Below are 22,299 nucleotides of genomic sequence, written 5' to 3'. Positions count from 1 at the left end.
TCAATTTTCCTCTCAGAAAAATCAGATGTTCTGCAATTGAGTAGTATGGGTCTTCCCTAAAAATTACAATAGATCTTTAATCTAAATGCCACATATTTAGCCTAATAAAATTTATTTCAAGTAAACGCACACTGTTCAAATTTTTTAACTTTGCTTATATTTGTCACCGCACTTTTTAGTCTACCCAATAGAATTGTTGGCATTTTTCGGCTACAACAAAATCATTATAAATCTCTTGAAAAGAATTCCTTTGCCAAAGTTTTGCTGCTGTGCTTTTACCCCGATCCTTTGTTTGGTTGCAAGATGGCAAAGATTGCGACTTGCTGATAAACATCGAAGGCGGCTGCATCGAAAATAGCAAACAGATACCAGCAAAATATGTGAAAGTGAAAAACAAATAAATAAGAGACTCCTAAAGATTTGCATAACTTCGGTGATGGGAAACCCTTCAGCTTCTTATGCCTGGCATACTTGGCTTCACGATTTGGCGTAAGAAATTATACCCCGCCGAAATACATTATTGTCACAATCAATGGCGAAAATGTTTTAGTTTTATTTATTACAAAACATTAAATTGCTTTTCAATCAATTTACTTTTTAATCAATTCACTTTTTTCAATCACTCTAAGTAATGTTTTGCAAAACAATTTATGTAGAACGTCTGAACTTTTGTAAAAGTCCTCAAGTAGCATAAGTTTGAGTCGATACAGATCGGGCATATGTGAACACTACTATACTACGAACGAATACGATGATTGCCTTTTATATTTAGAATTATGAAAATGGCTTTATAGTCTAAGAACCGGCTGCAGATTTGGTGTAGTCATCGAGTACATGCTGAAATCCACATGTTTACCCACATTTATGATTAGGAGAATAAAAATTCACCAAGGTGCCAGTAGAAATGTGGCCGAAAGTATTTTTAATTAAATTATTGTTAATTGATTTTGCGGGAAAAATTTCATTAACCAAGTTTTGAGATAAAATATCGTTCGGTTTACTGCAATAGGTGTAAAGACTTAAAAAAACCGTAGTTGCCGTTGCGCGCTTGGCCGCACCTCTCCGCAGCCAGGTATAAACAGGTATGATTTCGATATATTTATACATCCATAACGTATATTGATCTGTTATAGATCAAAATAGAGCTAATTTTTTTCTCATTATTATGATATACGGCAACCTAATTAAATCTAGCCGCAAGTTAGGGTTGCCAGCAGTTAAAGATGGGAAAAATTGAAGGTTGAGTGAGAGAAAGCTAGCGCGTAACATCACTAGTCTAACAAGGATAGCGACATTTTAAGACTATTGCGCATGCGTCAGATGCTGGTGTTCTCAATCACCAGTTCAAACAATAGCAAGATCGACCAAAGAAATAAATACTCCAAAAGAATAATCATTCTTTTAAAACTACAAATTTTATAAATACAACAAAAAATTAATATTGATCAAAAGTAAAGCCAAGGTTACTATGTAAAAAAAAAATCAGAAAAGAGGTTGACCCACACACACATCCACACATCCACATTTTTAATTTTTTTAACGGGAAGTTAAAAATTCTATTGTGCAAGTACTGTATGAAATAATTTTTGATTTTATTCAAGAAATCAATTATTTGGTACATATAGATTAAACATTCTAGTATAGTGATGGGCAAACTCAGCACATTTGCACTGTGCGGCAGCGTGTGCTTCTGCGTGCTTAAAAGTGCTAGGTGAAGGGGGATAACAAAGCACAGGGAAGAAACGGAAAAATTGAGCGAGTTGTGTCTGTGTTTGTATCCTGAATGAGAGAGCAATTATTCATGAATTCTTACCAGGGATGCCAACTTTTAACTTCATATCAACAAATTTCTAAAAAAATAGGTTTTTTGGTAGATTTTTCTTCAATAACTAAATTTAATACATATTAAACTTTCTATTATAATATAATAATGAATTAAGATAATGAAGAACAATAAACAAGCAATTAAACATTTCAAAAGTTCGCGTAATACTGTTTTTTAATTGCTATATGTAAAGAAGATTAAGACCTCTGAAAATATTCAGTTCGAGATTAAATTAAAATCTTACATATTGGAAAGCAATGACAGTTAAATCTTCAATAATATTGATCACTGCATATACTGACGAATCTGTAAATTATTTACACTTATCTTATGATTACTTAAATGTTTTTTGAGATCGGATACATTTTTTTAAATTGATGTTTTTTAAATAGAGCTAAGAAATCCAGAAAATCAAATTTTTTTAGCAAATTACTTTATAAAATTGCAAACTCTCTTCAGCTACCGAAGTTTGTCAAATGATACCATTTTTTCTTTTATTTTTCATAAAAAGTGGACGTGATTGAAAACTAATTTCGCCTATCTAAATCCAATACACTCTGAAATGCACAACTGCAAATAAAAATAAACAACCAATAGTATATACTTACATATGTATATAAATCATGACTAATAAAATCAACAATTTCCAAAATTGATTCCCACATTTAACAACTGCGGCAACTCTTACTCATAAGTTTTGACATTTCATAAATAAAATCAGTTTTTTCGTGATTTCTCCAATTTTCGACGATATTTTTTGAGACCGTAAGTTACATATTATTGTCGCATAAAAAACCACTAATATTAAGTGTATTTGTATGATGTGGATGCAGTGAAAGTGTTGAGAATTCTATTTAAAAATTTGAAACGGCGAACGTCAAAATAAAGTGCACAGTGTTCAACTGCCGGCAAAAACATAAATTTATTTCTAATGTGTAATATATTATTCTGTTTTAACTTTTAATTTAGATAAGCAAAGTTAAATAAAATATTAAATATAAAACATTTGGTTCAGCATGAGCTAAAATAAAAGAACATTGTTTGATTTGAATCCGAAGTGGAGTGTAACTTTTTTATGCAAATATGTAGACGGAGAATCACAATGCCTTGTATGTGAAAAACGTGTGGTGTGTAATGTTTTTAACATAAAAAGACATTATGAGCTGCATAGGAGTGAATATGATGAATATGTAGGAGAAGAAAGGAAAAGTATATACAAATCCTTAAGTCTAAACGAAGAGCCCGATTCGATGTGCCAAATTACAGAAGGTCGGAAAAATTCAAATTATTCAATTTTTTTTTTTAATTTCTTAGGAAAGCGAAGATTACGTTGTAGATGCAAAGCGTGCAACTTATGGAATCGCGTTAAACCTTTCTTTTGAGAATCGTGCATTTTCGGATGGCGAATTGGTGAAGTCTTGTATATTATGTATTTGACAAAAGTACAGATATATCTGACATAGCCCAATTAGCGATTTTTATCCGAGGAGTTGATGCCCACCTAAATATATGTGAAGAACCTTTGGACATTATTCCAATAAAAGGGACGACTAAAGGTGAAGATTTATTTCAATGTGTTAATGAATGTACTGAACGCATGGGTGTATCATGGCGAAAAGTGGTTTGCGTTGCCACCGATGGTGCGAAATCCATGAGCGGATGCAAAAAAATTTCTCTAATAATTTTTGTGTATTTTGTCATACTGTGTGCATTGCCATATGCGTGTGATTTGAATTTGAGAGCAACTAAGTACTCACCAAGAATACCCACTCTGCTATGATAATTTCTTCAATGTTTTTTGAAAAAATCCTCTATATGAATTGTCCTTTTTAACAAAATAAAATGTATAACATGCATTGTTTAAATAAAATATGGCTGGTTGAGATTACTGTTCGCTGTTGTGACCAGCATTCTTTAAAAAAATGCACTAACATAAAAACATACGATATGCATACATACTTATATGTAAACGAAGACAATTTTTTCATTCAGAAAAATATACACCGATTGTCAGTACAAATTTTTCTCCACATAGTTTAGCAGCTATGAAACTTTGACATGCGAATGTTCAAACTTCTTGATTATAAAATCGCCTATGCTTCTTGATTAAATTATAAAAGTAAATAAAATAGAAATTTGCAAAGATGATGTTAATATTCAAAGAAGCGTTTCCAATAAAAAAAAACAAAAGCATTTTATTATTTAATATGAACGATCAACACTTCGAAATCCCCTAACATGGAATGAAGTACCCTTATCTGGTAACTTTGCTATTGGCAAAGCTTCACTCTCTTTTTTACAAACACATATGCGTTGCTCAGAAGTGATTAATATACGTACACGCCTATTGCTTACCCTTCTGATGTAAGTCTGTCGCCCCCCCATCTAGCACTTTGCTAGCACGCTCTGCTGCGAGCGTGCCACTCTGCTGCCCGTCCCTATTCTAGTATATGGAAAATTAAAAAAATATATCTTGTAATTCCGTGACTTATTTTTAAAAATCTGAATCATCGGAGCTTTCATTTATACTATCATCGCTGCTATCACTTTCATCGCTGCAAATATCAGAATTGCCGTCATTATTGGAGGATTTGTTTGCAGAATCACACAGCACACTCTCCACTTGCGTTGGAGTTGAGTCTCCCAAGAACCATGTAGGTTTTAAGAAACCATTTGATACCAGCCAACCATTATTTTCCGCGCTGAACTTGATACAATTTGGCTCAGTAGCATTTAGCCACATCGAATTAACAAAGATCGTCCGCAATAATTTTTGTTTCAAGGATTTCCAGCATGGTGGAATATGGACGTATGGACGTATGGATGGAATAGGACGAAGTTTACATAAATTGGACAGTATTAGGTGGGGTGCCAGCAAGTACTAGCGGAAGAAGAAGAACGCCTGCTTTTCGGTGGAAATGTCAAATGGGATGGCTTCACTTAGTATATCCAACTGACATTTGAATGAGAAAGAAATGAGTGACACGCTATTTTAAAATCAATCAAAATAGCTTCAGCGGTTAACAATTCCGTCGATTGGCATATCGGGATCTTCACATTCTCTATGACATGTGCAGTTGCCACTATTCAATAAGTTCGAGAAGTGTTCCCTCTGTAATTTAAGTACGCTCTGGATGTCAGTCACCAGATCGCTGTCTTTGCTCTCACAGGAAAACGCCGCGATCTTCTGTAAGCCTCAAACTTTCTGGTAGAATTTTCGGGCGTTGTTCCTATTGGCCAACATCTTAAGCTTCTCGCACTCACCTATTTCGGCCACTCGTTTTTCTTTCTGGTAATATGTCTCTCTTCCTTCTTAGCTCCTAGTAGCGGTCCCAGATGACTCGCGTTGCACCCAATCGCAGCGTGGCTCTATAGCCAGCCTTCCTTCTTTCTGCGGCAGCATGACATTCCTCGTCATACCTCGTCGGGCTCACCGAAATCGGACTCCTTTTTCGGCTGCGGTACATCCGCTACCGTATGTTTCGTTGTGCAGGCAGAATTTTCCTACTGTGACACCAAAAAGTCCTTCCTTACCCACCATGGCGTTGAAATCGTCAAGCACGATTTGTATGCCGTTTCGAGGGCACCGCTCATAGGAAATTTCCCGGTGTTTAAAGAAGGATTCTGTGGTCGGCCTTCTCTTCCGTCGGGGTGTGGGCACAAATGAGCGAGGTGTTGAAAAATCTCGCTTTGATGCGGATTATTGTGAGACGCTCGACCACCGGAGTGAACGACAGTAGTTGGCGACGAAGTCTCTCTCCCACAACAAATCCAACACCGAATTTGCGCTCCTTTGCATGGCAGCTGTAGTAGACGTCGCAAAGTCCTATATTTTGCTTGTGTTGCCCTGGTCATCATCTTACGAGCACATCAACCAGCCGGACAGAGGCATCTTCCCCATTAAGGGACCGAACATTCCAGGTGCATGCCTTCAAATCATAGTCCATAGTTCATTTGCAGAGGAGGTCATCAGTATAGCAAGTTCTCATCCTTGGCTTTGTTCGTGTTTTGGTTGGGGGGATTTTTACCTGGCGGGCCCAAAACGCAGCGCACAAGCAAAAAACGTTACTTATATTTTAATCCATCGGTTTTATATTTATCGCCTGCAGCTAAGGGATTTCCGAAGTTCATCCCGATCATGCCAAAAGTGGTTATATGTAACTAAATATGAGGCGTGTAGGCACATAAAGCGCATAAAGGGTATATTAAAACTATGAAAGCTTCCAGTTATAAATAACGGGCTTTCCAATTGGGCCAGTAAATTATTAAATAAAAATAATTATCGAAAATAATCCAAAGTTATTAAATGGTATAAAAGAATGAAAATTTCTGATATTTGTACATGTCAGCAATATGGGAATGTTGAAAACTCTTGGCCCCTCGCTATTTAAAAATATTAAAATTATTTTTTACCTGAATACATTTGTCTTCATCACTAATAACGACAGCGGCCAATGACCGTAAAAATCAAACCCACCGACCAACGACCAAAGCAGTGGCCCAACAATTCTTTGCTAAGCGTTGAAAGATGAGTAGGACAATGGATTGAGATTAAATGCCGACGACAAGCAGATGAAGCGATAGTCAGCGGCTAAGCAAAGTCAACCACCACAGGTGCTGCGCTGCTGTTCTAGATGCTGCAACGCAACGGCCACTGTGGCGATGAGATCGAGACAATGCAACCATCGATCGAGTGTTGCTCCAGCTACCGCAACTCAACCACCAAAAATTCCCAAGAATTCAACGTGATACCCCATTCCCCACCTCTGCTAGTCATCGCATATGTACTCGTATATGAAGGGTGTTGCAGCAGCAATGTGCTGGAGTGGTGGTATGCCATGTTGCATAGCTGTAGTTGACCATTGTGGAGGAGACAATTCTTTGGAAATTTCACCATTAGCCTTAAAGCTCTTTCACACTACCCTCCTCTGCCCGCCTTCCACCAGGCTTAGCTTAAACTCAGTCGCATCCAATGAACTAGTCGAGCGACCAATGGACCGAATACACGTACAACAAACTCGCTTGGACCATTTTATTTTGCTAAATTATTATGTTAACATGAAAATAATTGAAACAAGAATTCACTTATGCAAGGCAATTTATTTATTTCGCTGTAGCTGCTACTGGTGCTGCTACTGCCGCTGGCGTTACTGTGGCCGTTGTTTCCTGAACTGCCAATGGATAGAGTACTCAATGTTGCTCCAACAGCAACAGTTGGTATTCAGTGCCGCCACCTCTGCTCATCTGTTGCAATTCAATTGATGGCCGAACAAATGTGTTCTGAAGTGGAGCAGATTGGCCATTTAGGGCAAAAAGACGCAGATGCGATGCTTGCGATACCGCCGCAGCCAGCCATTGTTATCGACAAAGTCATACTGTTCGAAAGGCGTTCAAAGACCTTCAAAGTCGGCAACTTAATGCACACGGCCATAGTGGCTAAGATTTCCTGTCTTCGGCCAGCTTTTGCTTGATCATATGCGTTAGTACTGTACGCTTTGTGTTTTTATTGCTCGCACAATGGCTTATTGCAAACGCTTCACTATTTCAGGGCAATTTATTTTTCGTCCCTGTTAATGGCACATCGTGTTATTTTGCTCAACGATTTGTTTTGCTGCTTGTAATTTTTGTTGCTAACACACATCGAGACACTTTGTCCGCTCGCTCGACAGGACGCATGTTGCAACTGCTGCTAAGTACCTAGAAAGTTGCACCTTCTGACTGCATTGCACGACCTTCAAGTGACACGCATGCATATTTTTATATAAATAAATATGTGTGTACATCTTTGCGTGCAATATTGTTTTTGACTTACAGTAAATAACAAATTAGTGAAGAAGCAGAACGGGGTTAAAAAATTGTGTTTAGTGAAGTGGAGTGGATTTGAATTGATTATTCCAATTTTGTGTCAAACTGAGAAGAGCTACATGCAGAGTCCCTAGAACCACTAGCAAGTGGTATAAAAAGTGTTGTAGAAATTAATAAAACAGCGAAAAAAATATATAAAGACTTGTCATGAATTAGCAATGAAGCCAAATATACTGGGTGAACGATATGAAGTGTTATCTATTCAAAACACCAACACCACCAATTTGTGTGAAATTAGTTTTCAAAGCCAAAATTGTTCAAAAATGATTACAATTTCAGCATATATTCACTTTAGCTCGATATGACCACCTTTTGCCTTGACTATAGCCTACAAACGGTCAAAAAATGAGTTGCATGCTGCACGAATATAATCTTGAGGTATTTTGGCCCATTCTCGTATAATCGCTTTTTTCAGCGCATCCATACTGGCATATTTTTTAGTCCTCACCTTGCTCTTCAAAATGGACCAGATGGAATAGTCCATCGGATTTGCGTCTGGCGAATTCGAAAGCCATTATGTGGACGAAACCTCAACACAGTAACACTATGTTGGATTCCGGGACCTGAAGGACATGAGGGAAATGAAATGGCTGACGACCTTGCAAAACAAGGAGCAAATATGCAACTTACTGGTCCTGAGCCTTTCTGTGGACTGACAAAAGGCCACATTAATGAATTCCTTAGGAAATGTGAGGAAAGAAAACTTGCCGCACACTGGCTAAACTGTGCCGGTCAGCGTCAAGCCAAACTATTCCTAAGTCCCAACAAAGGAATATCTGACAAACTTCTCTCACTAAACAGAGTAGATCTGCGTCTTTTAACAGGATACCTTACAGGTCACTGCAGCCTGAGGTACCATCTAAACAATATTGGTCTATCCGAGACCAATGTCTGCCGCTTTTGCGAAATGGACATAGAAAGCTCAGAACATGTGCTTTGTGAATGTCCTGCGTTGGGCAGACAAAGACTTCACCACCTTGGTGGTATCGTAGTATCTCCATGCAATCTTTGGAACAACAAACCCAAAACTGTGCTAAAATTTCTAAAAAGCCTAAAACTCTAGGGTTACAAAATAGGCCTTTCACAATAGATCAGCTCTGGTCGCAGTGCGTAATGGCCTTCTAATAATAATAATAATAATAATGTGGACGAAATGAAATGTGCAACGTGATTTTTTAACCATTCTTGGTTCACACGAGCTTTATGAGACGTTGCCGAGTCCTGTTGGAATGTCGATGGTCTACGACCGAAATGTTTGCGTGTCCACGACTCTAAAGCAGCTTTTAAAACATTTTCCCAATAATAAGTCGCATTCACTTTGACACCAGGCTCGATAAAAACGATTAGAGAGCGTCCATCAGCGATCATTGTGACCATTACTTGCGATGGGAAATTGTTTCGAGTAGCCATACGTAGGCTCAAATTCTCGTATGAGCGTTCGGGCAAATAAACACGATCGTATTGAGTGTATATGAACTGCTCAATTGGGAAATTTTTTTCATCAGAAAACACAATGTTAAGAAATTCGCCACGTTTGTGGAAGCGCAACAACTCCTTTGCTCTTTCGCACCGAACTTTTTTTTTGCTGGGGTGAAAGATCGTTGGAACTTGTAAGCTTTGACCTTGAGCTCATTTTTCAATATGCGTCGAATGCTGTCTTGCGATATTTTCAGTTCTGTGGCCATTTTTCTTCCACTTCGACGTAGATTTCGTTCAAGTCGAGCCTTCACTTTCGGAACCATTTCTGGCCTTGTTGCGGTTTTTTTGGTGCACCTCCATAGCGTTTTGCAATGCTACTAGTATCATTGTAACGCTTTATAGTGCGATACACAAACATTTTATTCACTGTGAGGTGACTGAGCTCACGAACAATGGCTGGTTAAGATTTTCCAGCCAAAATACGCAAATGTTTTTGATGACTTATAAACAATATATTGAACTGTCATTGGAACAATTTTGACATTGATGTCATGAGCTGTTTTACAGATACAAGTAGTGTGAAGTTAATAACACTTCATATCGTTCACCCTCTACAGTGTCTCACCATTTTAGTTCTTCCATTTCTGATTTTATCTTTCAAGATCAAAATTAGAAATTTTCTTCATATTTCGCCCAACAAGGCCAGAGAGGCTTGGGGTGTCCGACAGTCTTCTCGTCATAATCGGATCCTGTTTCTCCCATTAGGGCATAGGGACTCAGTAAATCACCTCCATCTGATTCAATTTTTTGCAAGAAGCTTGATTTCGTTCCAAGTTTTTCCTGGCGTTTCAATTTCCTTCTGGACAGTTGTCCTCCAAGATATTTTTGAACGGCCAACCTCGCGAGCACCTTTGTGGATTCTAATCCAGTGCTTGGCGGCAGTTTTCGTTTGCGTCCTTGCGAAGCGTATGCCCAATCCACCTTCACTTTATCATGTTAACTACCGGCTGGATTTTGCACAGCTCGTATAGATTGTGGTTACTTATGATGCTGGGCCACCAGATCTTCTATATCCTGCGTAAACAATCTGTTCACATATCTTTGAATTTTATTATCCATTCAATTATTTGTGAACCAGGTTTCCGATCCAATCAAGAGTACTTATAGTACATTTGTCTTAAAGATCCGTAATTTTGTATGTACGCTGAGGATGCTCGAAGACCAGGTAGCTCGGAGCTGTGCATACGCCTTATTTATTCTGACGATAACGTCTAGATTCGCTCTATCTTTAGCGGCAATAATACTACCCAAGTAGGTAAAGGTGTCAACGTTCTCAATTTGATTACCATTTAAGAGGAACGGGCGGCTGCTAATGGATTGAATTTTCATGGCTTTCATTTTCTTGTGATTTATTTTAAGCCCTGCATTCAATGAGGTTGAGGACAGTTCGTCAATTTTGTTCTGCATGTCGGTGTGATTGGCGGGGAGAAGGCATACAAGGTGAAGTCCAAATTAAACAAGACTTAGGTAAAATAGAAACGACTGGAGCTTATTTATTCAAAATAGTTCCCCCTGGACTCGATACAAAGCTTTCTAGCGCGAACTAAAAGCTTTTCGAAAGAGGGTTTCAGGTCATTGACCAGAATGTCTTTCAGGATGTCGGTACAAGCCTGTTGGATGGCCTCTGAGAACGCAAAACGTTTTCCTTTCATGGCCAAATGCAAATTTTCCGAATAGGTAGAAATCATAGAGAGCCATATCAGGCAAATACGGTAGGTGTTTGATGGTTAAAATGCGATTTATAGTCGAACAATCAGTCACAAGAGTGGATCGATGTGATGATGCATTATCATCCAATAAGCACCACCTTCATTCTTCGCGGTATTCAGGACGAATTCGACGAATACGATGGAACAAACGCTTCCAAACGCCAAGATAGGCCCGTTGGCACGAACTCCTTGCGGACAATTCCCTTGGAATCGCAAAAACAAATGAACATCGACTTGATTTTTGACTTCTCCAAACGCGATTTTTTGGGTGGTGGCTCGTTTGGGGCCTTCTATTCGGCACTTTCATCATCAGTTACAATGATGTAAGGGAAGTTTTCGTCTTTTCTCGCCTCTTTAAGGCCACCCGGTTGTCTAGAATTTCCAAAAAATCGATTTTTTTTCGATATTTCGAAAGTATAATATCTTAAGAATATACTGTGCAATTTTCATGCGGAAATTCCCTTTATTATAGCTTCTACAGCCCATTAACCAGGTAGAGAGCGGTCCGCGCGCAAACTTTAAACTCATTTATCTCAAAACGACTTTTTTCGTCACGGCGGGGATGAAAAAAAAACTATTCAACCAACTATTAATTTCCTATTTTTTAAACTAAAAAACTAGTGAAAAAACCCGATTTTACGAACTTTTCTAGTTCCGACCATAACTGCACTATTTCTGATTAAGAATCTTCTAGAATTTTGTGTTTCAGATGTCTCGAAATCATCTACGCCGTCCGAGTTCGATTTTTCGAGAGGGTCATCTTCATCGGCATTTTTATAATAATAAATATTATTTCAAAACTAAAAAAAAAAATTTTTTGTATGCTCAATAAACGTACTAATAAGCCCGAAAAGTTGAAACATCGCTTTTTAAATTTTTAATGGCAAAAAAAAAATCGTGAAAATAGGTGAAATTTTCGTGCTCTAGACCACCGGGTACCCTTAATGAGGTCTTTCGAATGTTAAATTCTGAGCAATTTTTGGTCTTCAGTTAACTTGTGCGGAATGAAATGTGTACAGACTTTTCATAAGCCCAAATTATCAGTTCAAATGCGATAAATCGATGTTTTGGCGATATTCAACTACGATTCCATAATTTTCAACGATGATTTCGGTTCATTTTTGATAAATTTACGAAAAATTTCGATGGAGTTTTAGGTGATTATTAATTTTGGGCGACCCGTATCTTCATTGTCATTTATGTCCTCACAACCAACAAGATAGACAATCATCGCCATAAACTTTTTTCATCAATTCAAATGTGTCGGTAAACGTTTTACCGATTTTAAAACAAAAGCTCTTTGTTTGAAACTGATTTTTATACCGATGACACAAACATACTGACACTTTAGACGCAATAACTTCGCTTCCACTGAACCGATTGTCACCAAGCTTTCACTGGAAGTCAGCAAGGGATGTAACTTCCAACGCACTAGCTCATTAAAAAGTTTCCGCCATCAAAAAAAATTTTAAATGACGCCAGTCTTGTTTATTTTGGACTTCATCTTGTATATATATTTCGAATCTTCATCGTTTTTATAAAGTGTGGTTAAGTTTCAAGGGCCGGTGTTGATTTTGAATAAAATACAATTTTTTTAGGAAATTATTGTCATTTCTCTTTATTATCATAATAATAGGTATGGCTCAATTACATACGTATGGAACAAAATATACCGCAGCCTTGGCGGCACACCTCCATCCGATGGTCCAAATTTTCGATGACGCTGAGGCATAATTGAGGTTATATGCCGTTAATGTGCCGAATTATCTCATCCTTTAGCTCTTGAATTGTTGCTGGCTTATCGAAGTACACCTTTGTTTTTCAAATAACCCCAAAGAAAGAAGTCCAACGGTGTCATTGACGTTTAGGTGTGGTTCACATTCAACATCAGCCATTGAAATTTAACCACCCTTTATATAACAATTCATTACCAACACGCACTCTTCTTTCAATCACCAAAACTTCAATGATCCTAAGTGCACTTGTGAATATTAATTTTACTAAAATGTGCGCGTATATAAAAAGTTCAGTCCGAACAGAATTTAGCACTTCCTTATTTGTTATACATAAGAATACGTACAATTTATGTTACTATTTTCTACTTTTTTATTTACAATATTTTATTTCAATTTTTACAATTAATTTTTGTATTTCTAGACCGCATTGCATTGGGCAGCTAAACATGGTAACCAGGATGTCGTCAAACTAATAGCCGGCACGTACAAAGCAGACGTGAATGCTAGAACGGTTTGTATTCATCGGACTCGAAAATAGATATGATTTATCGAACATTTTGAAATAATAATTTTTTCTTTGTTTGTTTCTTTCAAATTGCTGCTTGCCGAATCAACGTGGACAGAATGGCGTAAGTGAATGAAACACCACAGAAATAAGTATGTGGCCACAAGCAATAACCGCCTAAAGCGAAAATCGTACTTTCGAAAAAAATCACTATTTCTGTTTCTTAAGGGGGGACCCTCATTTATCGGGTCAAAAAAATCGATTTTTTGGAAATAATTTTAATCTATTCTACAACTATTTAAGAATATACTTTCAAAATTTCAAGTCGATATCTGTATTTTTGAAGGAGTGACAAAATTTTTAACAGGACGCGACGGGTGGCCTGATCGCCTGTATCCAAAACTTTAAACGCGTTTTTCTCGAAACATCATTTTTCGATTTTGTGTACACAATTGAGAACGCTGTATTGAACCAATCAGGCTTTACAATAGCTCATTTTAAAGATAATTAAATTGTTTTCAATGTGACATTAAGTGTTTTAAAAAAAAAAAAGATTTTCATATTTTTTTGTAATTTTAAAGTCAATTTTTAAGCATTAAAAATCACTTTTAACATAAAACTGGGTAAAAAATATCAATTTCGACATTTTTTTTTAAATCAAAATGTCACACGAAGGTATTATCCTAAAGTTTTAAAAAAAATTTGGTTTTTTTATTTCAGAAAAAAATTCAGAGCGCTAGAATGTGCACAGATAGAATGAGGTGCCATGGACGAGGTGTATATTTCCATACTTAAAATGTTTTTTTTCTTCTCCGAAAATTTTTGTAGACAGTCAAGACATTTATTAAAGTACTTTATGAATTACAAAACGTTTGAAGTTATTTTACCTGAGAAAAAAATTCCCAAAAATGATGCATTTTTCGACCGTCTAAATGAGGGTCCCCCCTTAAGCATGTTGAGCCAATATCTTTTTATTGATAACTTTAAAAGATCTGAAAACACGTTTTTTGGATAATCTTCAGTTCATGGGCACCGTCCTCATATGTTAGACCAATTCCGTGATTTCCATAGTTTTATCGTTTTCAACGTCCATATTACCAGAAGGCAATCATTAGGCGACCGCCGTAGCCGAACGGATTCGTGCATTTCGTACCATTCGGGAGAACGTAGGTTCAAATCTTCGTGCATGAAGCAGCAAAATGATAGAACAAGTTTTTTCTAGGCAGCGATCTAGTGTATTTCTGCTTTGAAAAAACTCCTCATAAAAAACCATTTGCCGTTCGGAATCGGCTTAAAACTGTAGATTCCTCCTAACAGAACTGTACGCGCCAATTATTATTCATTTTTTTAATCGTTGGAATCGCCGCTTCTACTATTCGATACTATTTTGAGACCTTTTGGGGTTTGAAACTTGAATTACTGATTTTTTTTACTGTATAAAAAGTATTACGACAGATAATTATGCTTACAGCTGCGGTTTTCGATATGGGTTCGTTTACGCCTGAACAGCATTGGGGATAATTAAAAATTTACGTAGAAAAAGGCGAATCACCTTCCAAAAAATTACGTTCTAAAGTCATTAGTATTTCACGCACACCTTTGCTTAGATTCGCCAAAAGCGCTGGTACATGATATGTACCCACTTTAAGTGTTCATAGAGGTCGGTCTCCATCTGGTATCATTAGGGACCAAAACGGCTATGCGTGGCTTATTGCCAACCAGGCTAGCCTAACTTAATGTATCAAACATAAACTACGAAAATAATAATAACGTAAACTACCAAAAACAAAATTATAAAGAAATATAAAAAATATTGCAATTTTTGAATAGAAGGTAGAAAGTGGGTGACAAAAAAAAATTTTTAAAACAACAAATTTACGAAATTAACTTTTAAGGGGGGAAATCGGTTTAGAAGGCCGAAGTTTTTATGTTTTTCGTGAATTTTTTTAACAAGGAAGGAATAATTAAAAATTGTTTAAACTTAGAGGGTATTTTATTCATATTTTTAAGTACACTTTTAAATTTTTTCAAGCCAGTTCCGCTGAAAATAGTGGCGTTAGAGCTCGCAACCATAGACGATCGCCATCCGAGTATCTTGCTGGTGGGCATTCCTGAAGTTGCAATTTTTTTCTGTAATCAACAACAATTTTTTTTTTCATTCACAACATGTTTCCTAAGAATATGAACCTAATTTTGATAAAATAATATTGAAAAGTGCATGTTTTTGAGGCGCTTGAACACAATGTCATTTTTTCATACCATATTTTTTCATCTATTTTGCTTTAAAAAAATATGTTTAATAATAATATAATCCAAGAATAAGGTTCATATAAATTAAAATTGAATAGAGAACACTCTCCAAAAATTTCATAACGATTGGTCGATAACTTTTTGAGCTAGAGTGCCCACCAGTTGAAAAATGTCGTTTCGAGAAAAACGCCGTTCTAACTACCGCGTGCTACGGTGCCAAACCGACGGGCGGTCACTTAAGTGCTCATAGAATCGGGAATAATGCGAATTTCCTTTTAAAATTTTTACCACATAATCTTGAGTAGTTATACTAACAATTTATGCCATAAAAAAATTTCGATTTTTTGCTTAGTCTAAACTGGTTTCCCCCCTTTAGGGGTTATATACAGTTAGAAGGCCGAAAAAAATCGAGTTTTATAGATTTTTTTCTGAGAAAACTTTTAAATTTCTTGATCTAAAAATGTGTACACATATTATGTTATCTTTTAACTGTATTTTAAGACTTAGTATTATTAAAAATATTTATTTGGAAAGAAGCTATAGCTGATCTCCGGGAGCTCCTGTCAAAAAAGACGTTTTGCGGTGATCACTAAATCTCTGAACTGGATCCTCTGAAACAAAAAAAACCAAACAGATTTCGTTAAAGTAATGTTAAATCTAGTAATCAAACGAAGCAATAAGCTAAGTAAATTTTTTTGAGAAAATGGCGGTTTCTGAAAAACAAAATCGATTTTTTACCAAAATTTCGGCCTTAAATTGTTTATACAAAAATATTTATCGTTGAGAAAAAATCTTCGATTAATTAATCACAAATTAAGAGAACACAATTACATTATCTCCTTCCACTGACTTGGGTAGTTGAAAACTCATTGTTCCCCGACGCATCCTCAAATTCACTTATTCTTTACTTTTAATAATAAATATTTATATAAATACTGATAAAATTATTAGTTTGAAACCTCAACCTTGCGCTAACTTTAATATTCACCTTCTTCATTTTTATATTTCCCACCTATTTGAATATAAATTTCTGCAAAATTTGTGTATCGCGGCATTAACGTAAAATCCGAACTGTTTCCGTCAATTGTTTTCAGTGCCTTATTTCTGGTAGCCCGCCATTTCAGCTCAGAAATCTTTTAGTACTGCCAAGTACACAAACGAGTTCCTGAACGCGGCGTCACATTAAATGAGAGAGTTGCGCATCTAATCATCTATTGGCCTCTTGTATTCGTCATTTCCCCGTTCACATAGAGACAGCTCGATTAACTTGACGCAAAATTTGAAAGCGAAAGCAACAACAAAGTTATCGAGTAAGATTCCCCGCTAGCGAGTATGGCTATAGCTCATTAGGCCGCACTGCCTTACCAGCGCATGTAATTTAATGCAGCTCTCTTCCCGCCTTGCCGACATATGTTTTATTTGCTTCATCTATTCGCGAAAAAAGAGGCCTTATGTTTTCTTTGCTGAAAAATTAGGTTAATCGCATCGGCTACTGTAAGACCAGTCAAGGAAGTAATTTTAATGAAAAAGTGTTGCAAAAGTAGCCGTAAGGAATGTACATACTTTCAAATAAAGAACCTGCCTTGAAAAACCAATCATTAGTGTCTTACTTATAACTATCCAAAGTTTCAAACGTAGATGACCCATTTTCTTGTATACTACTGTGGGCAAAAAGTAAGGTGAATTTATTTGTCAAACTTCGCGGGATTAAAATATCGCTCAACTTTCATGTGAATGTCATTATCAGTAATATATTTACGCTTGTGTTTACCAAAAATGTTTATAACTGGTACAAAGACTTCAAAGAGGGTCGAGAACGTGTTGATGACTTTGAGCGCTCCGGACGACCATCGACGTCAACAGATGACCCACACGTCAATAAAGTGAAGGAGTTAGTGCTCAAAAATCGTCGGTTGACTGTTAAAGACCTTACTGATATGATCGGAATATCAGAAGGATCTGTGAAAATCATTTTGAAAGACCATTTGGGCCTACGAAAAGTCAAATTCATTTGGTACCGAAAACTCTCAATTTCTTGGAAAAAAGTCGTCGCGTTGATGTGTGTGAAACAATGCTTTCAGACTATCAGGACAAGCTCAAATGCATCATTACGGGAGATGAGACTTGGATTTATGCTTACGGCCCTGAAACAACCGACCAATCAAGCGAATATCGTGGTAAAGGCGAGGCCAGACCGAAAAGAGCACGTCAAAGTCGTTCAAAAATAAAGGTCATGATGACAGTTTTTTTCGATTTTCGTGGTGTGGTGCACTATAAATTCCTTCCACCTGGCCAAACTGTTAATAAGGAATATTATTTGAGCGTTATGCGTCGTTTACATGAAGCAATTCGTCTAAAAAGACCAGAATTATGGGCCAACAACTCTTAGTTTTTGCATCACGATAATGCACCGTCTCACACGGCACTCGTTCTTCGTGACCATTTCGCCAAAAATTCCACGCATATCGTTCCGCAACCACCGTATTCGCCTGATTTGGCTCCGTGTGGCTTCTGGCTATTCCCAAAACTCAATAGACCACTCCGGGGAACGCGTTTCGAGTCGATTGAGGAGATAAAAGCTGAATCGAAGAAGGTGCTGATGGCTATACCGGAAATGGACTATTTGGCATGTTTCGGGGATTGGAAAAATCGTTGGCATAGGTGTATTTCATCGAGAGGGGATTATTTTGAAGGGGATGAAATTGATTTACAAGAATAAATAAAGATTTTTCATTTTACAACCAAATTCACCGTACTTTTTGCCCACAGTAGTACAAGAAAAAACTTTCGACTTAGACTAAGCGGTTATTGTTTGTAATCACAAAAATATTAAAAAATTGTGAGAGTACTAAATATTTCCATTGTAAGATAAGTTTATAATTTATTATAAATGTATATGTATATGTTTGCATGTCATTATCTACTTAAATATTAAAATCGACAAAATGTTCATTCCTACTGAAATCAGTTTACATATAGTACCAATGCATACATCCATAGCTGCATACATACATGAATATTTTGTATGTGTGTAAGTATTTTACACTGCAATATATAATATTATGAATTCATGCAAAATGAAGTCACATTTTATTATTTCACAGCAAGTACGCTTCGATGTCTTCGATTTTAAAACATGCCAAAAAAAAACAGAGTACAATTTTCAATTGAAATGTTGCGCCTGTCAGTCACTTTCCTTTGCATTTTATCGACAAATGTGACATATGCTGTGCGATCCTGTACATACTACCTATAAATGGGCAGGATGTCGTCACAACCCTTTTTGCTACTCACACCTCCCAGGAGGCATTTTAAAAACAAAAAATCTTCACACTTTCGATATGCCAGTCTATATTTGCGTATTTGACTGTGTGTGCATGCAGTGCATATTTGCCTTCTGCCACTTGTAAAATTTCGTATTCGCTGTGAAATTGAATATAACGAAAATCATGTAACAGATTTCAAATTGCTACAACAAATGAAATGAAATGTTACACAACAGCAGCCGAGACAATGTCAATTTCGGTGAAATTTTAAAATGCTACATACTTGATTGACAATTTCTTTCCGAAGATAAGTCACACACACGCACACATATGCAAGTATATATATATTCACATATCCATATTTATCTACATGTATGTATGGATGTGCGCATATTTGTTATACCACATACAGAATAAGTTGCAAATTCGTAGCGCTTCTCAAAAATTTATTCCGGCTGCCTGTTGGACGTGTTACACTTTAAATTTGTCAGCTTTTTAATTTGATTTGTTGTTGGTTGTTTTGTCATTTGTAATTTCAAGCCTTTTGCTTGATGGTAGGTTCTTGTGGTTTTTAATTGTTCTTAATGTTTCTTCTTTATAGGGCTACACTCCCTTACATGTATCCATGCAATTTGGACGCAATGATGTTTTTGAGCTGCTCGTCAATGTTTACAGTAAGTTTTTGAAAATTTATTAATTACAAATTCCATAATTACACAAGTGAATATAGTACAGCAAATTTATACAGTGGTCACAGAATTTATTCGTACACTCACAGGTTTATAAACAAATACACTAGATACTTAGCACGATTTATACAAAAAAAGAGGTTGTCTGTAAAGTCGGTTTACTGACGATAGTTTAACGTGATAACGTCATAAGAAAATACTTATTGAATGGTTGCATTTTTCAAAAGAAAATTTTAATTTTATTTGTTTGATAGATATTTTGTATGGATATAGAGAATGAGTTAACATTAACATAACATAATATACTTTACAAACATAACATAACATAACATAACATAACATAACATAACATATCATAACATAACATAACATAACATAATATAACATAACATAACATAACATAACATAACATAATATAACATCACATAACATAACATAACATAATATAACATCACATAACATAACATAACATAACATAACATAACATAACATAACATAACATAACATAACATAACATAATATAACATCACATAACATAACATAACATAATATAACATCACATAACATAACATAACATAACATAACATAACATAACATAACATAACATAACATAACATAACATAACATAACATAACATAACATAACATAACATAACATTACATAACATAACATAACATAACATAATATAACATCACATAACGTAACATAACATAACATAACATAACATAATATAACATCACATAACATAACATAACATAACATAACATAATATAACATAACATAACATAACATAACATAACATAACATAACATAACATAACATAACATAACATAACATAACATAACATAACATAACATGACATAACATAACATAACATAACATAACATAACATAACATAACATAACATAATATAACATAACATAACATAACATAACATAACATAACATAACATAACATAACATAACATAACATAGCATAACATTACATAACATAATATAACATAGCATAACATTACATAACATAACATAACATAACATAATATGCTGTTCAAGCAAGGTAACGACGCATGAGCAAGATAACGACGCATTTTTTGGTGCGTGCAGCTGGCTACATAGAATTATAAGACGTTATCACGTCAAAAAATAATAATAACATTACAACAACAGGTATTATTAACAAACTTGGTTTTATTTTAAATTCTTCAAGTAAATCAAATTAATAATAATCAATAAGAAGGCATATGCAAATACAAATACGTGAATTTATATATGTACATATGCGCATATACATACACATATACGCTCACTTAAGTAGGAGAGAGCAAGATGTCGAACGTTGCCGTTCGTTTGCTTTGTTTGCTTTGTCGTTCGCTCCGCGCTTTCGCTTGCAGTTCATTCAAGGTAACGGCAATGAGCAAGGTAACGACAAATAAGCAAGGTAACGGCAATGAGCAAGGTAACGACACATTTTTTCGTGCGTGCAGCCTGTTAAATTGAATTATAAGACGTTATCACGTCAAAACCCAAATTTTAATATATACGAGATGTGTTCAAAAAGTATCGCGAAAAAGTATTACTAATGCCAATTACTAATGACAAGTTCGGCCATTTTGAATATTCAGTTAATTGTTGACAGCTGCTTTGCATGCACGTGTTTCAGCTCGTCTTCGATTTTTACCTATTCAAAAAGATGGATCAAAGAACCTGTATCAAATTTTGTGTGAAAAACGAAATTAAGTGCGCGGATGCATTCCGAATGTTGACTGTGTCATACGGAGAAGCTGATTTGGACCAAAGCAGCTTTTATCGGTGGTACAAAAAGTTCTCAGAAGGCCGAGAAGATGTGAACGACGAAAAGCGTACCGGACGCCCGAACACTTCATAACAGACGAAAAAATTGATGAAGTGAAGAAAATGGTACTGGCCAATCATCGAATCACAGTTAAAGAAGTTGCTGAGGACCTACACATATCGATTGACACTTGCCATTCGATTTTTTTCAATGATTTGGGCATGAGACGGGTCACCGCAAAATTCGTACCAAAACTGCTCTATTTCGACCAAAAGCAGCAACGCATGAACATTGCTAATGAGATGTTGGACTCTGTCCGCGACGACCCAAATTTGCTCCAGAGGGTCATAACTGGTGACGAATCGTGGGTTTATGATTATGACGTGGAAACCAAAGCTCAATCATCTCAATGGAAGCTGTCGCACGAACCAAGACCGAAAAAAGCGCGCCAAGTTCGGTCGAATGTAAAAGTTTTGCTTACCGTTTTCTTCGATTGCAGGGGTGTAGTGCATCATGAGTTCTTGCCACAGGGTAAAACAGTCAATAAGGCATATTACCTGCAAGTTATGCTCAATTTGCGCGAAGAAATCCGCTAGAAACGCCCGAATTTGTAGAAGAACAAAAATTTGCATTGCATCACGATAACGCCCCTACTCGCACATCGTTGCTTGTGCGCGATGTTTGGCTAAAAACAACACACTAATGATGCCACAGCCACTTTAGTCCACAGATCTGTCGCCCTGTGACCTTTTCTTGTTCCCGAAACTGAAGAGGCCCATGAAAGGACGACGCTACGCTACGATTGGCGAGATAAAGACTGGCATCGAAGGAGGAGCTGATCAAGATCAAAAAAATGATTTTTTGAAGTGCTTCGAAGATTGAAACAAACGTTGGCACATGGGGATTTCTTTGAAGGGGATAAAATAGATGAATAACTAAATAATTTTTGAAAAAAAAAACACAAAATTCACGATATTTTTTGAACACACCTCGTATATTCGTAAAAAATAACATTTTTATTCAATATTTAACACGTTCACGCCGGCGCGTACCACCGGTGGCTCGCACAAATCTGCTTCATGAGGCGGCGTGTACCAGCGGTGGCCCGCACAAGATTGCGTCTTTAGGCAGCGCGTACCACCAATGGTACTTTATTAAACGGTACCTATGAGATGAGAAGCCAT

The 22,299-nt window shown here is 36.3% G+C and overlaps 1 protein-coding gene across 1 annotated transcript in view; it reads left to right on the top strand.

The window, feature by feature from the left end:
* The window catches only part of LOC129240739 (uncharacterized), a 41,942-nt gene that overhangs the window by 1,751 nt on the left and 17,892 nt on the right, over positions 1-22,299 (top strand). Inside the window, exons 3-5 of the mRNA XM_054876711.1 lie at positions 13,036-13,125; positions 13,238-13,243; positions 19,237-19,309. Of these exons, the coding sequence (XP_054732686.1) occupies positions 13,036-13,125; positions 13,238-13,243; positions 19,237-19,309 (169 nt within the window). The remainder of the gene's footprint in view (positions 1-13,035; positions 13,126-13,237; positions 13,244-19,236; positions 19,310-22,299) is intronic.

Source organism: Anastrepha obliqua, chromosome 3 (genome assembly GCF_027943255.1).
Source record: "Anastrepha obliqua isolate idAnaObli1 chromosome 3, idAnaObli1_1.0, whole genome shotgun sequence".
Classification (NCBI taxonomy): Eukaryota; Metazoa; Arthropoda; class Insecta; order Diptera; family Tephritidae; genus Anastrepha; species Anastrepha obliqua.
The sequence above is the reverse complement of the archived record's forward strand: the minus strand, read 5'-3'. Positions and strand labels throughout refer to the sequence as shown.